This window comes from Sinocyclocheilus anshuiensis, unplaced genomic scaffold, assembly GCF_001515605.1.
Source record: "Sinocyclocheilus anshuiensis isolate Anshui unplaced genomic scaffold, SAMN03320099.WGS_v1.1 scaffold11, whole genome shotgun sequence".
Lineage (NCBI taxonomy): Eukaryota > Metazoa > Chordata > Actinopteri > Cypriniformes > Cyprinidae > Sinocyclocheilus > Sinocyclocheilus anshuiensis.
Window position 1 is genome coordinate 1,523,615 of NW_015551076.1, and position 15,734 is coordinate 1,539,348.

The 15,734-nt window shown below is 38.5% G+C and overlaps 1 protein-coding gene across 5 annotated transcripts; it reads left to right on the forward strand.

Moving 5' to 3' along the window:
• The first annotated feature begins 6,140 nt into the window (after window positions 1-6,140).
• On the forward strand, window positions 6,141-15,378 carry LOC107662404 (uncharacterized). Of its 5 annotated transcripts, none has more exons than XM_016452408.1 (7): window positions 6,141-6,191; window positions 6,315-6,525; window positions 7,816-7,963; window positions 14,186-14,254; window positions 14,495-14,638; window positions 14,718-14,792; window positions 14,900-15,378. In XM_016452408.1, exons 2-7 carry the CDS (start codon window positions 6,440-6,442, stop codon window positions 14,993-14,995), a joined length of 618 nt encoding a protein of 205 aa, XP_016307894.1. In that variant the 5' UTR covers window positions 6,141-6,191; window positions 6,315-6,439; the 3' UTR covers window positions 14,996-15,378. The 5 variants fall into 5 exon arrangements, 3 of the variants coding, with proteins under 3 accessions (XP_016307894.1, XP_016307896.1, XP_016307895.1); XM_016452410.1 differs by having other exon boundaries at window positions 7,816-7,864; XR_001631213.1 differs by lacking the exon at window positions 6,141-6,191 and adding an exon at window positions 13,650-13,711 and having other exon boundaries at window positions 6,336-6,525.
• The last annotated feature ends 356 nt before the right edge of the window (window positions 15,379-15,734 follow it).

Sequence of the window (15,734 nt, forward strand, 5' to 3'; positions counted from 1 at the left end):
GCGGTGAATAAGGCAGTGATCCCGGACAGGTTCCCTCTGCCTACCTCAGAAGAGCTCATTGCTCAGTTCCATGGCTCAACCGTGTTCTCTAAACTGGATCTCAGACAGGGCTACCTACAAGTGCCTCTCCACCCCGACAGCAGAAACCTCACAGCCTTTGTGACACATGCAGGTGTGTTTCGCTACACACGTATGCCGTTCGGACTCAGCTCCGCCCCCAGCTGTTTCCAAAAAATCATGGTGTCGGTGTTGGCTGGTATACCGGGGGTGGCCATTTACCTGGATGATTTGGTTATCCATGGGCCCACCCCGAGAGTCATGATGAACGCCTCAGTTCTGAAAAATGTGTTTTCTCTGCACCGACTATTGAATATGTGGGATTCCGGCTGTCGGCAGATGGCGTCACACCACTTCAATCAAATGTAGATGCCATACGGGCAATTCCCGAACCCAGCTCAGCTGCGCAGGTCTCCTCCTTTTTGGGCATGATGGGCTACTAGCTGAAGTTCCTCCCACATTATTCTGCTACCACTGCCCCACTATGGCGACTGCTGCGTAAGAATGAGCCATGGGTGTGGTCACAGGCATGCTCTGATGCTGTGCGTACGCTCAAGGTGCAGCTCACCACAGCCCCAGTGTTGGCTCACTTTGATATCTCCAGTCCCACCTGGGTGACCTGCGATGCGTCAGCTACAGCCATAGGAGCAGTGCTGTCACAGACCCAGCAGGGTGTTGAGAAGCCCATCGCCTTTGCGTCACGGGCCCTCAATCAGACAGAGCAGCGGTACTCAGTGGGGGAACGTGAAGCATTAGCCTGCATCTGGGCCTGCGAGAGGTGGCACTTGTATCTCTATGGCCGTGCTTTCACCCTAAGGACAGATCACCAGGCCCTGACTGCACTACTTTCCACATCTGGGACAGGCCACAGGCCACTGAGGCTACACCGCTGGTCCGACCGTCTTCGCCAGTATAACTTTGACCTGAAGTTCACCCCAGGCAGAGACATACACCCCTCCAGGCCGTCATATCGTTACAAGAATTGAAGGAGGCATCGGAACAGGACCCAGTCCTTTCTCAGCTCCGAGTCTATATTCTGAATGGCTGGCCTCAGGGGGTACCAGAGGGGCTGGCAGCATTTTCCAGAATAAAGCAGGAGCTGTCCTGCTGGAACGACACCTGTGTGGCACGCGGCCTCTGCACAGTCATCCCCAGCACCCTACGTGCACGTGTCTTGGCAATGGCTCACGAGGGCCACCTGGGTATTGTGAAGTTGAAGCAGCGCTGCAGAGACCGGGTTTGGTGGCCAGGGATAGATAAAGACATCGAGGCCCTGGTGAAAGACTGTGCTGCCTGTCTCTTGAGCGGTAAGACTGGTCACCAGGCTCCCCCTCCCTTACAAACTCTTGCTTGGCCATCGCAGCCCTGGGACCACCTGCAGCTGGACATATGTGGTGAGATACAGGGAGTTCCTCATCACCAACGCTTCCTAGTGGTTGTCTATGACCTGCATTCGAAATGGCCTGAGCTCATTGCCACCGGCTCTGTGACCTCTCAAGTCATAATTAACTTCCTGGACTCTCTGTTTTCCCTGATGTTACTCGCTGTGTCAGTGTGATCCTTATCAAACGCAACACTGAGTATTTGCAATTAAAGGACACAGGAAACACGCAGCTGCACTTTCTTTTTGTAGTATCGCCATTCTACCACTAGAGTCTCTGCGTAAGCATGCTCACAGTTGTGCTTATATTTACACACATTCCTACGTATAAGTACAAGTTGGTACACTTTGCGTGAAATTGTTCTTATGCACTCATTACGCACACATCTGTGCGTACGCACTGTTGATAAATGAGGCCCCAGATGTCTTTATCTTATGAGAGTGAGTGACAGATAGAAGTAGTTGGGATTTTAAAGTTTTTTTTTGTGTTGTTTTTGTTTAAAAAGCTATGATGTTTGTGATGGATACATTTGTATTTAGTTTATGCATTTCATCATTCAAATTCCAACTTCATATGGGACAGTTCAGTTCATATTCCAACTCATGAATTAAAAGGAAACCAATTTTTCAAATTTACAATGTCCAAGAAACTCTCAAAAGTTCATTTGTTAGATATGTAAAGCACTCTTTAGGCTTTATGTGAGCAGTTTGCACCCTTACAGCCACTGTAATGTAAATTGAAACAATTATATTTTACGAACTGATTTGTCATTTATGTGTCACAGAAAGATGAATTTAATAACTAGTTTAACAGATCCTGCATCACACCATTGGAAACTGGAAATCGATTGCCTTACAATGAAAAAATAAGGCAAAATCAAGTTTGGCTCTTAGCCATATGAAAGGAGAAAAATCTGTAGTCTGTAGTAGACTTTATCAGCCTCTTGCCAAAACAACATCAGCTGCTGTTTTTTAACAAGTCAAGACAAGTCTCCTGAGAGTCAGACGAGACGAAGAAACACCACCCTTGCACATCTTACCAAGAGAGTTTGTAGACAAACACAGCAGTCTTTTCTTAAATAGGGAAGTAAACAGAAGGCCAGACCACCTTCTCGCTTCATAAACCAAGGGGTGGCAATGGATCGAAAGGAGGCCTTGTGGTCTACCAAAGGGGAGGACATTGCATAATCCAAGAAGGAAGAGGCCAAAATCACCGTTATACATTTGATTCCGAGAACACATCTTCTCCATACTGATTTGCAGTTACTGTATGTCAACTTAGATCTCAGACTGGTTACTTAATGTATTTCACAAACAGTTCAGCTTTGAAACGGGGAGCCAGAACCTGTTTGACAACTTTTGAGCCAGGAGTTGAACAGCAGCGGAGCAAAAATGAGAGAAACATCAATGCGTGATTCATCATGTTGGAGGAGTTTAAAAAGAAATCACCTTGGAATCTGCTCAAGCTGTATTCGGGGGGGGAGGGGGTGTCCTTCCAGTTGAAAACGGCTGTTAGCGTAGAACAATTGGAGGAGGCCGTTCCCATTTAGACACTGTTTAAACACGGAAACTCCTTGTTTTTCTCTAGCCTGGCTTGCTTTGACCTTGCTGTGCTGTCTGGTTCTCTTACAGGATGTTCAGAGCGGGGGGAAATGGGTCTTTATGTGATGTGTTCACTCACCCCAGCAACCATTTTTAGAATTAGATTTAGGGCTGTCCTAACCACTTCATATTATCTCCTGTCACATGTAGTCAGCCCAAGGTCTTCAGCATCCCTATTATGTTTTGAATAGTCTTTGTATGTCTTTCATAGCCTGTCAGGTATACAGAACAAAGAAATACAAGAACAGGAAATTCTATGTTAAAACTGTTTTCCCTTCCTTTTCCTTGTTACATATGCAATGTTAAAAGAATTGTTCAACCATATAGTTAACGATTTGTGTGATGTACAGACTGGCTGGAATATATACTACATTTACATTTAATCATTTAGCAGACGCTTTTATCCAAAGCGAATGAGGAGAGCAATAGAAGCAATCAGACCAACGAGAGAGCAACTGTATACAAGTGCTGTGACAAGTCTCAGTTAGTCTAGCACAGTACACATAGCTAGGTTTTTTTTATTTAGAATAGAATAGAATAGGCAAGTGCTAGTATTAATTGGTCAAGTGCTAGAGAAAAAGATGTGTCTTTAGACGTTTTTTTTTTTTTTTAAATTAGACTCAGCTGCTCGAATTGAGATAGGCAGGTAATAAAGGTGCTTAAAAGGTTCTTCACTGCGATGCCATAGAAGAACCATTTTTGGTTCCACAAAGAACCATTCAGTCAAAGGCTCTTTCAATTCAGACAAAAAGGTTCTTCTATGGCATCATGAAGCACCTTCATTTTTAAGAGCAGCTGGGAAAAGTCCAGGAAAAGGTCCGTTTTGTGCCTCTTTGCATGGCACCACAAGGCAAGCTTCTGGAGGGTGCATAAGTTTGAACTAGCGAGTTTGGGTATATTGGTGCAGCACACCTTTTGCCCCCATTTTCACCCAATTTACAGTTTGGATAAGTTGACACTAGTTGCAGAAAATCAGAGCCAGTCTGCAGATTTGAGTTGACAGATTACATAGAAAGTCATGTCGTGTATGATGGTCACATAGTTTTTTAACGTCCAAGTCTGATTCCATCCAGTCTGAGGATTTTAAACATGTTTGATATTTTCAGACGATTTCAGAAAACGTTTTCATTAGCAATGCCTAGCAACATTGCGCACATTTCTGTGTGAGTTTGTTGTGATCGGAAGGAATTTAGTAAGCAAATTTAGTAATAGTAATGCTATTTAGTAAGTCTGGTAGTGAAATGTGTATGATGGCCAGTTTTCCTCTCTGACTATTTACAAAGTCGGCATTGCCTAACGTTTTAAAATCTTTTCAGATTTTAAAAGTCGTGTAGTGTATTCCAGCCTTAACTTGTTTTTTGTTGAAAATGATCGAATCTAATTTGTGCATGTGGGCATTCAAACATGCACCAGGTTTGATGTCAGTGATCTCCAACTTCATTGTCTGCATAAAACGTGATGGAAATCAACAAGATGAAAGCGGAGGAGATATTCAGCAACAAACAACTTTTCACTTAAAAATAAAGGTTCCAAAAAGGGGATTTTGCAGTAATGCCTTAGAAGAACCATTTTAGGTTCCCACAAAATTTTCTTAGTGTGAAGAAAATTCAAATAATCTAAAGAACCTTTTGTGCATTGAAAAGGTCCCATGGATGTTAAAGGTTCTTCATGGGACTATTGATGCCAATAAGGAACCTTTATTTTTTGGTCGATTCATGTATAGCTAGTAAAATTTCAGAAGACTTGGAATATAGTGAATAATTCATATGGACTGGACTACTTTTTTACAATGCTTTTTCAATCTATTTGGGCTACTAATCGATCTGCTGTTGTTGTAAGGAAAAGAAAAGCCTGAACATTCTCTCACATCACCTTTTGTGTCCCATGAAAGGAAGAACGGTGAGTAAATGACAGAATTTTCTAAAGTTAACCAGTTGGCCAATCTCAGATGTGTACAGTTAAAATGTCCAAACAAAACCTGCCGTGCTTTCAGATTCTAACCCACACAAAGCAATGGCCTCAGAAAGTCAGAAGGGTTATTCGTTATTCTGAGATGTGCGCAAAGCGAAGACCTGAGGGAGAAATGAGATTCTCCTCTGAATGTGCAGTGTACTCGGATAGCTGTACCAGATCTGCGGTGTTCCAGTTTTCCTCCACACCCACACCCACCAGCCCAGTCACCTCAGGAATGCAGAAAGAGCACTCTTACTCACTGTGCAGTTTACACAACAACAACAAAAAATGTCTAAAACATATCCTCTCAAAGGGAATACCTTGTTTGTACACACTTAAAATAGATTAAAATGATTCTTATCTTTCTTCACAGGTTCCATTGAGCATATGAAGCTGAATACTGGCATCACAATATCTTAAATCTTCATTTCATGGTGATAGTGGTGATCAATTTCTGACATCGGCATATAACAAAACTCAAACATAAAGTGACAAAAAAATCAAGAGTTGCTTACAGTATGCACTGATTTACTGGTCTCACATCACAGCGTAAGATGGCTCACTTCACCTTTTCTTTGTAAACAGCAACAAGCTGCTATTTATGTGCACAGATAGCTATCTGTCATGCAACACGACAGGAAAAAGGAAGGTAGCTGTTAGAGGTATCTCTAACTTTAAGGAAAAGTCATAAGGCTAAAAATAAAATGCAAAGTACCTCAAGACAGAATGAATATTATGTACAACTCAAGTAACCAAATTAGTACTCAGAAGTTTACCTGCTGAGGCAGGAACGGCACACCATTTTCTCCACACCTTTGTTTCTCTCTCTTCTTCTTCTTCAAGTTACATTTGTAAGATCTGTCTCCTGTTGGTCTTCTTTTTTCTTTAAAATCTCTTTTCCTTCCTCAGTCCACCTAATGTCTTAGACAGGCTCAGTCTTTCGCCACCACCGCTCTGTCGTTCCACCTATAGTTCAAAGTTCCAGCTCTGACAGTTGTTGCTCAGGGCCAGTGTGTGTGTGTGTGTGTGTGTGTGTGTATGTATTGTGGGCGGGTGTGTATACACGCTAGAGCTTTGTGCCAGTTTCAGCTTGCCTGCCTCCTCTGTCTGCATTCATTTCCTGTTCCAGCACACACATCACAGCTTCTGAAGAGTGAGACAGTTAGCAACAGGAAGAGAGAGAGAAAGAGAGATGAGGGTATGGTTCAACTGAATCATTAGGAAGAAAATCCTCACAAAATTATTAACCAATTGCGATTCCACAAAAGCAATAAAGCATTCCTATGTTAACTCTGACAAGATGATGTTCCTTATCAAATAGGTGCATCTGTCTCATTTTCTGCAATGTTACCATGTGGTTCAAGCTGTGTTGCGCCTCATCAACAAATCAGGTCACCGGAAAGTTGGTGGGTGAAATCAATTAACAAAACCAGCAGATAGGAACACATGACCGAGACTACAACTGACAGGAACTTGCAAATAGTTTTCTCACCTGCAAAAAGAAAGTTCTGCTTTCATCGCTGTTCACTCACGTGAGTACACATTTCTTGACATCTTTTCGCTCCTAGTGAGCAGTAAAAAGGTATCTTTAGGCTAGCCTAAATCTCAGAGAGATTCCCTTTAGTCTCATGCGCCACTGAATGAAAAACATCAACTATATTTCAAGAGCTCTCCATGCAGTTTCTATGAATAACACCCAGTGGTTGATTCACACCCATTTGGGCTCTGGTGGTTTCTTCCCTCCCTTCCAGTTTGCACAACCTCTGATCACTTTTAGGCTGCACAAAACTGAACTACCACTGAATATAATTACTAAGAAATCTCGTACTGAGCACTGAGGGTTAAACAGGAACCAAGAGGTTAGTAATCGCCCTCAGATTTGTGAGCAGGACAACATGCCCCACCCCAGAAAAAAAGCAAGCATGTTTTCTGGGTGGGGCAAGAGAAGATTTACTGATGCCTTTGGACTCTGTACTTTCAGTGATGTCCCATTTGGGCATGCTCTTGGAATGCTGTCCTGGAATAAAAGGTTAATATTACATTACATTAATATTTTTAGGATAAAGAGATGAATCATCTGCAGTTAGGTCATAAAATAATGTTCTAGTTACTCATCGTTTAGTGCACACATAATGGACAGTTTAACGTCACATGGTGCATTTAGCATGGTTGTAAACATGGAGTGTGTCGAATGCTACATCAATGGCTATGCTTGCTATAGTTTCCTCAGATTTCTTTGTTCAAAATGATGTACTGCTTGCGCAACACTTTTCTAAATGGATTTCCTTTTATAAATTTGCTAGTACGTAATACTTAAGGTCCTGTTTGCGCAACTTTTCTAAATTTTCTAACCTAAATGAGCAAAATGATTTGCAGACAGATCGTTTCCGACTGGGCCTCTCCTCTGACACATTTTTACAGAGCTTAAGGGTCACTTTGACGCTAAGACAGGTTTGATTTAGTAACGTCTGTCAAATAGTTGATACATTTTCTATTCCTCGGAAATAACTGTGAGACATCATTTGTGTTACGTGGGAAAGCAGTAATTGTTTTTCTATTCAAAACTGATACAACAATTTAAACTAAAATAATGTTCTCTATCAAAATGTATTATTATAAAATGTAGGCTATTACTTATTATGCAACCAAAACCAATTTTTATACACTATTATTACAATTACGAATAACCATATTTAAAAAAAAAAACATTTACAAAACAGCTAGAAAACCATAATTTTATTGGAAAGTGCTCAGTGATATATTTGACACTGTCCCCGTCGAGGCCTAAACATTCACATGTCTGTCTTTCTGTCTCCCTGCAGTCCTCCCTCTTCCTCATCCTCTGGAAGGAAACCCCCTCTTTCCTGTTCAGTAAGCCAGCCACATAAAGTTTCCTCTTCTCAAACTATCTCATTTCCTGCGGAGGATCCACATGTCCTTGCCCCAATCACACTCTGGTGTAGAGGACAGGTAGCGTGGTTGCAAGTATGTCAATGTATGAGATTTGGACTGTGCATATGTTATGACTGAGACATACAGGCACATCACAAAGGTACTGTAGGTGGTGTGCAACTCTGCTGAACTCTTGAACAAGTATGAACATCCAGGGGCGTCGCTAAGGGGGGGGGAGTTAGGACGATTCTAAGGACGATTCTAATTTGGTCAGTCGCACTTTTAAACACATTTTAGTTTTGCTGTAGAAAATCTACAAATTCACACTCTGATTACATAGAGCAGCAGCAGGAAGCATGTGAGGTTGTCATGGCAACCAGATACACTGCACGCAAATTACGGCTGCGCTTCTATTTTGCCACAATAAACTCATTGAAAATAACACACAATAAACATGTCTGTCAAAACGATCTCAAAGGAGGCTTTTATTAAGCAAATCAAGGAGTGAATTACTCATCCACTGCAGTGTTCCCCTAGGTTTATAGCTTTGAAATAATTTTTTTTTATTTCTGGACTCCTTTTTAATGGTTAAATTTAAATTGTATTAATCAAAAAGCATGTCTAATTAATTAAAATCATGAAACTTAAACAATTTAACATCAATTTATTAAAAGTTTAACAAAAATTACATGTTTAGGGCCCTATGAAATGTTTTATTTTTTCCAACCTTATGTTTTATTGTTAATTCTGTTTCAGCATGTCTAATTATTTGAAAGCATAAAAACAAGTTTCATTTATTCTTACAATAGCCTTATGATTTTTGCTCAGAAATTCTGTGTTGTGTATTTACATTTTTAAGGCATAAAACATTAATTAAATCTATCTTTTAAGTAATGAAAATTAAACACTTTTTTTTTTGGAAAATAAAGGTAATTTAATATTACAATTAAAACACTGAATAAATATTGTATGATTATTCCTTAAAAATAAGGTTTTAATAATTTTAGTAGTAGTAGTAGCAGCCTATTACATACATTCTACGGAACAATAGTAACATATTTCTGCTGCAATGCCCTCAAGTTAAACCGAACTTTTATTTTGACGGGTTGCCGTGAATACGTTTACATTTCTGTGTATATGATATGAGGATAGTTTTACTCAAATGAAACGGTCAAATGCTCATGAAGTGACTCTCAAGAGTAGTTCTGGAGATGTTGTTCATGTATTTATGTCCTCATTTAGTGAGATGGCAGACGCTAATATCACCGCAAGCATCAAGCGCCTTCAGTACCAGTGGTAAACAAAACCGCGCGTCTGCGCCATTCATTAGCACAGAGACACGCAGAATTAATATTTAAATAGTCGTTTTGCGGCTTAATATTTACAAATACTAGTGGGAGTGTGCTCACTTGTGTATGCGCGCACGTGTGTGTGTGCGCGCGCGCGCGGGGCGGAACTGTAAATAAGATAAATAACATAAGGCTATTTAGTTTGTTTAATAAAAGAACAAGGTATAGAAAAAGATGTCGTTTTAACGAGAAAAGATGTCGTTATTACGAGAAAAGATGTCGTTTTAACGAGAAAAGATGTCGTTATTACGAGAAAAGATGTCGTTTTAACGAGAAAAGATGTCGTTTTAACGAGAAAAGATGTCGTTATTACGAGAAAAGATGTCGTTTTAACGAGAAAAGATGTCGTTAAAACGACATAACTGAGTGAAAAAAAAAATATGTGTGCGGCAGCAATGCGTCACCGTACAGGGGAAACACTGCACTGTTTAAAAAAAAATATTTAGTTGGGTTTCCACAGGCGGCAGGGACACAGTTATCTACAATGTATGAAACTACAGGTTTTTGGGTTAAGGTTCATAATGTAGAACATTTTTAACATTGTATGCTGTATGTGCATAGGTAGCTAGCAAACAAGGAATACAGCTGTTAAGCTAATAATCACATTTAGCGGAGTAAGATCATGATTGAGAAATGTTGGATACTGCTGGAAGTGCTGCTATGGGGTATCTATTTATTATTTTAGTATTTTTTTGTTTGCCCCAGTGAAGCATTTCTATTAATATAACTGATTAAGTAGTCAAACTCATTCCATATCAGCAGAATAGTGTTGTACAGAAAGTCTATGTCCATAAAACAGTTTCTGAATGAATTATGTTACTGATACCTAATGGTCAAAAGCAATAGCAAAAGTAATAGGTCAGTATTATTAAATTGCAGATGAATATTTTGAATAGCTAGGTTGTCTTGTACACTATATTGCCAAAAGTATTGGGACACCCCCTTCTAATGAACAGGTTTGACTACTTTAGTAATTTACATGAGTACAAATCTTAATGTTTAAGCATATAATGATATTCAGGGAATTGTGTGCTACTAATTTTATACCAATAGTTTGAACGGGACCCTTTTCTATTCTAACACGACAATGCCTCTGTGTATAAGGCAAGGTAAAAAAAATTGGGCCCTGTGAAAGAATATGAGGTTGGGCCCCCTACCGCACCAAACATACACTATATTGCCCAAAGTATTGGGAAAACTCAATAAAACAAAAAAAAACTCATCACCAAACACCAATGACTTTTACATATGCGTACAATCATTTTAGACGCTTCCAAAACTAGAAATAAAATTTTTCAATACATTAATTATGTTTCCATCTTTGTTGCCACAGTTTTGGAAGTGCCTTTTTCTGTTCTAAAGAAGGGGGTGTCCCAATACATTTGTCCATATGTTTGTACAAGTCATTGGTGTTTGGTGATGAGTTTTTGACTCAAGGTCTGCATTTAAAGTCACACCAGAGGTGTTCAGCTGGGATTAGGACTTTTTTTTCCCTTGCCTTATACACAGAGGCATTGTCATGTTAGAATAGAAGAGGGTCCTGTTGAAACTGTTGCTATAAAATTAGAAGTACACAATTTCCCTAGAACAGTGGTTTTCAATCCTGGTCCTGGGGACCCACCACTCTGCACATTTTGTATGTCTCTCTTATCTGACACACAGCGCAGTTCATGGATCTCTCTCCTAATGAGCTGATGATCTGAATCAGGTGTGTTAAATAAGGGAGACATGCAAAATGTGCGGAGCGGTGGGTCCCCAGGACCAGGATTGAAAACCACTGCCCTAGAATATCATTTAAACATTAAAATTTGTACTCGTGGAAATTACTAAAGTAGTCAAACCTGTTCATTAGAAGGGGGGGTCCCAATACTTTGGGCAATATAGTGTATGTTTGGTGCGGTAGGGGGCCCAACCTCATTTTTTCATAGGGCCCGAAATTGCTAGCGGCACCCCTGTGAACATGTCTCAGTAATTTGTATCTGTGAATGCCATTTTTTTGTTCACTTGAGGTAGAATGGCAGATTGAATGCAGACTGATTTTGTAATTTAGCAAAACAACATTTTTCAGGCTGAAGTATGGCTACCCTTTGCCCCTCAGTCTATTGCACAAACTAGACCAAGCAAACAGTGCACGAGATAAACTTTTACGCTAAACTTGTTTCTTATTTGTGACCCTGACCACAAAACAAGTCTTAAGTGTCAGTTTTTCGAAATTGAGATTTATACATCATCCGAAAGCTGAATAAATAAGCTTTCCATTGATGTCTGGTTTGGTAGAACATGACCGAAATACAACTATTTGAAAATCTGGAATCTGAGGGTGCAAAAAAATCCAAATATTGAGAAAATCGCCTTTAAAGTTGTCCAAATAAAGTCCTTAGCAATGCATATTACTAATCAAAACTGAAGTTTTTATATATTTACCGTATAGGAAATTTACAGAATATCTTCATGGAACATGACCTTTACTTAATATCCTAATCTAATGATTTTTTGGCATAAAAGAAAAGTCGATAATTTTGACCCATACAATGTATTTTTGGCTATTGCTACAAATATACCCCAGCGACTTAAGACTGGTTTTGTACTCCAGGGTAACATTTGTCAATTTATATCAAGCTATACAGTGTTACAGGACAGTTAATACAAAAGAGAAATAGCCTAGGTGTAGATAGGTTTTTATGTAACTACCTAAATAAAACACTGTTTCTCGTGAGCACAAACCTTGTATGTAAAATGTAAAGGCAATAATCTGACAGTTATTGTTTAATCAAGACAGCGATTTTACGCTGCCACCTACCGACTGAGCTTTGCAATAACGCGGGGGTAATAAAAGGTAATGATTTTAGATATGATACATAAATGCTGAAATAGTGCTGTCGGAGTTCTACTTAGAATCAGGACGTAATTAAAACAAGCTGTATGTTTTCAGAGTGTATTGTGTATATAGTGTTATTGGGTGTCGTATGTAGGTCTGTGTTAAATAAAAACAATTGCTTATTCCATGGATTACCTTTTGGTTTTATCACAATATTGGTATTTAAAGTATCATAAAATTAATTATCATCTTTTAGATTTTGTAAAGATACTCTGCGTTACATTAAATATTAGAACATTTTAATTTGTAATTCATTATTTCAATGTTGCCATATAACACCATTTAATAGCTTATCATATTGAGGCCAACATTTCTTCATGCATTATTTATTATTATGTATTTTGAATATTATTAGAAAGAGCAACAATGTTTTGGCCCTTCAAGATGAATGGTACTTTTTTTGTTGTTTTTTTTTTCTAAATGTAGCATAAGAATCTTTGATTGGGATTTTGGAATGAATTTCCAGACAGGACAACGAAAGATACAAGTAATTAACTAATTTTCCTCTGAACTGAAAAATCCCATTCCAAAATCCCAATCAAAGATTCTTATGCTACATTTAGAAAAATACAAAAAAAAAGTGCTTACATTTTCCTTTTTCACTGGTATTTTATTTATTTGTTTTTTATGTAGACAACATTTATTCTCGCCTTTAGCCTGTAGCTACTATTTATCTATTTATTTATTTATCTAACAAATGTAGGCTAGGCCTATATATCATTTTCGGTAGTAATTGCGTCATAATACGCGGCTCGTGTGGAAATGCTAAAGGAATTCTACGGGAGAGCGTATACTGGTCATTGTGGAAACTGAAAGTGAAATGCTCTGTATGTAAACAGTGCCCTGTAACAATGAGGAATTACCACCCGCTCCAGTTGTGTCATCACCTTGCACAAACGGGTTGATGATATCATTCTAAACAAAAACACATACAGCTGTTTTTAAATCGTGCTTTAAAATTAATTTTTGCGTATAGGCTATAACGCAAACAGAAAGACAGAACAAAAGATAGGCTACAGATAACGTCTTGACAACGTAAATAATAGGTTATAAAAATTAATAATATTCATTGGTCTCCTAAGTATTGACATCACACTTCTTATTATGTCATTGCGTCTACATAGTGATAGTGGATGAAAGTCCCAGTTTTACTCTCATTCACTGTGTTTTCAAGATGAGTAATCTGCGCTAGTGCCATCCTATCCATCTCATTGCGTTTTCAATGTGAGAAAAAGAACGCCCACCAGGACACACAGAAGCACGTGATTCTTTCATTTTCTCCTTCTGAAACTTCCAATTTTAATACCGCTGGGCTTCCCGCGCTGTCACCTGCTGAAGGGAATGCAAATTCAGTAGGGTAATTTCTTTCTTTGGAGAGCATTATATATAGCCAGAGCCTTTGCCATAAGATAGTATCCATATCCTAGTAGTCATCTCGTTTGAATCGTAGCTCTGCACTGTAGCTGTCAATACAAAACCACAATGAGAACTTTTTTGTATTTTTTGTGGATTGTCATGTCTCCGTCCCTATTTGCAGAATCCTTTATTCAGGAGGAGAGAAGAGACATTTTTCAAACAAGTAGACTTCTGCATGCATTGGTGAGACTAATCTAAACTGTCTGTCTGTCTGTCTGTTATTTAAAAATGTGTTAAGCACTCTACAACAGTGTGCTATGGAACATTAATCTATTAATAAATATTTACTATAGCCTAGATTTATTAGAGGAAAGTTGCTGGATTAACACAAGGTATCACGAATTGGCAAACAATTTTACATAATCTAGGTTCATTTTAAATTAGAAATATATTGCTGTTCATTGTTAATTGTATTAATGTTAATTCATACAACAACTTGAATGTTAAAATATTAATGTATTAGTATAAATATTAAGATTAATATATAGGCCTACTCATAATGGTAGTGCCTAGAATTGTAAGTGTTACCTTATGATATTGTTCATTGTTCATCAAACCTTAATGGTTTAATATTGACAACAGCGTGGCCGCAATACGTAATAGCCTCTATGTATCTAATGGCTAAAAAACGTCAACATTTTTCTCTCTCTCTCAAAGGGCCATAAAGCATGTCCGGATGAAGTGGAAAAAGCGATGTCTGATCGGTTCACGAGTCTTCCCAAAAAGGTAGGTAACAATATAAAAAAATACAGGACACAGAAATGTTACATTCTTTTTTTAGTTGCAGCCTCATTCAAATCTAAATGCTTGCTTTCAAGTGATTTCAAATAACTTGATTAGTTCAGGCGTGTCATTCTGTCACTCTGCAGTGAGGTTGATCTCCGGAAATATTTAGCACAGTTGGTGTTATACCGTTTTGTTTTGTTTTGGCAATGGATGTTTGATCTTTTTTTTCCACTTGGACAGAAACAAGAAATATCTCAGGCACTGAAGATATCATATAACTCTATCTCTGAGCTCTTCAAAAAGAACAGGACCCACTGCCACTGGAAAAACAATGCATTCCAAGATCTAATGGAACACCTCAACCGACAAGCTAAATCACATTTCGTAAGTCAGCAGTTGGGCTGAGTCAACATTCACTTTCATTATTTACAATTTTGGACGTTAATCGTTATCGTTTATCTAGGTCCCGGTGATGAGCTCTGCACTTGAGACGTTGGTGGAGAACTTCAAGAAGCTCGATCAGTTTCTCACACAGCAGGTGAAAACTCGGCAAACGATACCAAAAAAAGAAAACGTTTAGAATGTGTTCATACCTTCATAATTCAAATCTACATTGATTAACTGTGTGACTTTTCTTTCCGACAGAATTTTAGCTGCTGCGCGTGGGAAACTGTGCGCCAGGACATTCTGGTCGTCATGGACCACTTCAGAAAAATGACAAGACCTAGAACACACGTTTAATACAGCGCTTGCCGTAAATTAATGTTGTCCATTATTTATTAATACGCTAATTTTATAGTTTTTATTTTGCAATTTTCATTTTCCATTGAAGTCGATATGGTAAAATGAATCAGTGAATTTCCAGATGAATGAATGTTAATATGCCGCTTTATTAACGGCTCTGGGCTTATGCTATTTATAAACACATTGATTAGAGAATAACTAATTTAGACTACACTAAAATGTTTACAATATGCGAACTTTTATTGTCCTTTATTATACAAACCACTGTTTATCCGGGAATGTGCTATTATTGATATGAAGGAATGTTTCGTTTACGTGTTGATTGTAATGGATGTCTAAATGTCTTTCTAACAAATGTGTGGACACATGTGAATTTGTCACTTGACCAGTGTTGAAAAAAAATAAAATATTTAAATATTTAAAATGTGTTTCAGGGTGGGTTTATTTTTTTTATAAGTTTGGCCTATATATTTTGAAAGATTTCGGTATAGACATTATACTGGGAGAAAAAAATATGAACTTGAAAACTTAGTCACCTTGAGGAAAAAAAAAGTTTATTTAACACACACACACACACACACACACACACACACACACACATTATATTCACACACATATGTGCATATACACACACACACACACACACACGTGTATGAGTGTATAAAAACATATGCTTTGTATTTTTTACATCATGAAGATATGCCTTCTGCTCTTATAATGCAACAGTATATCCCGA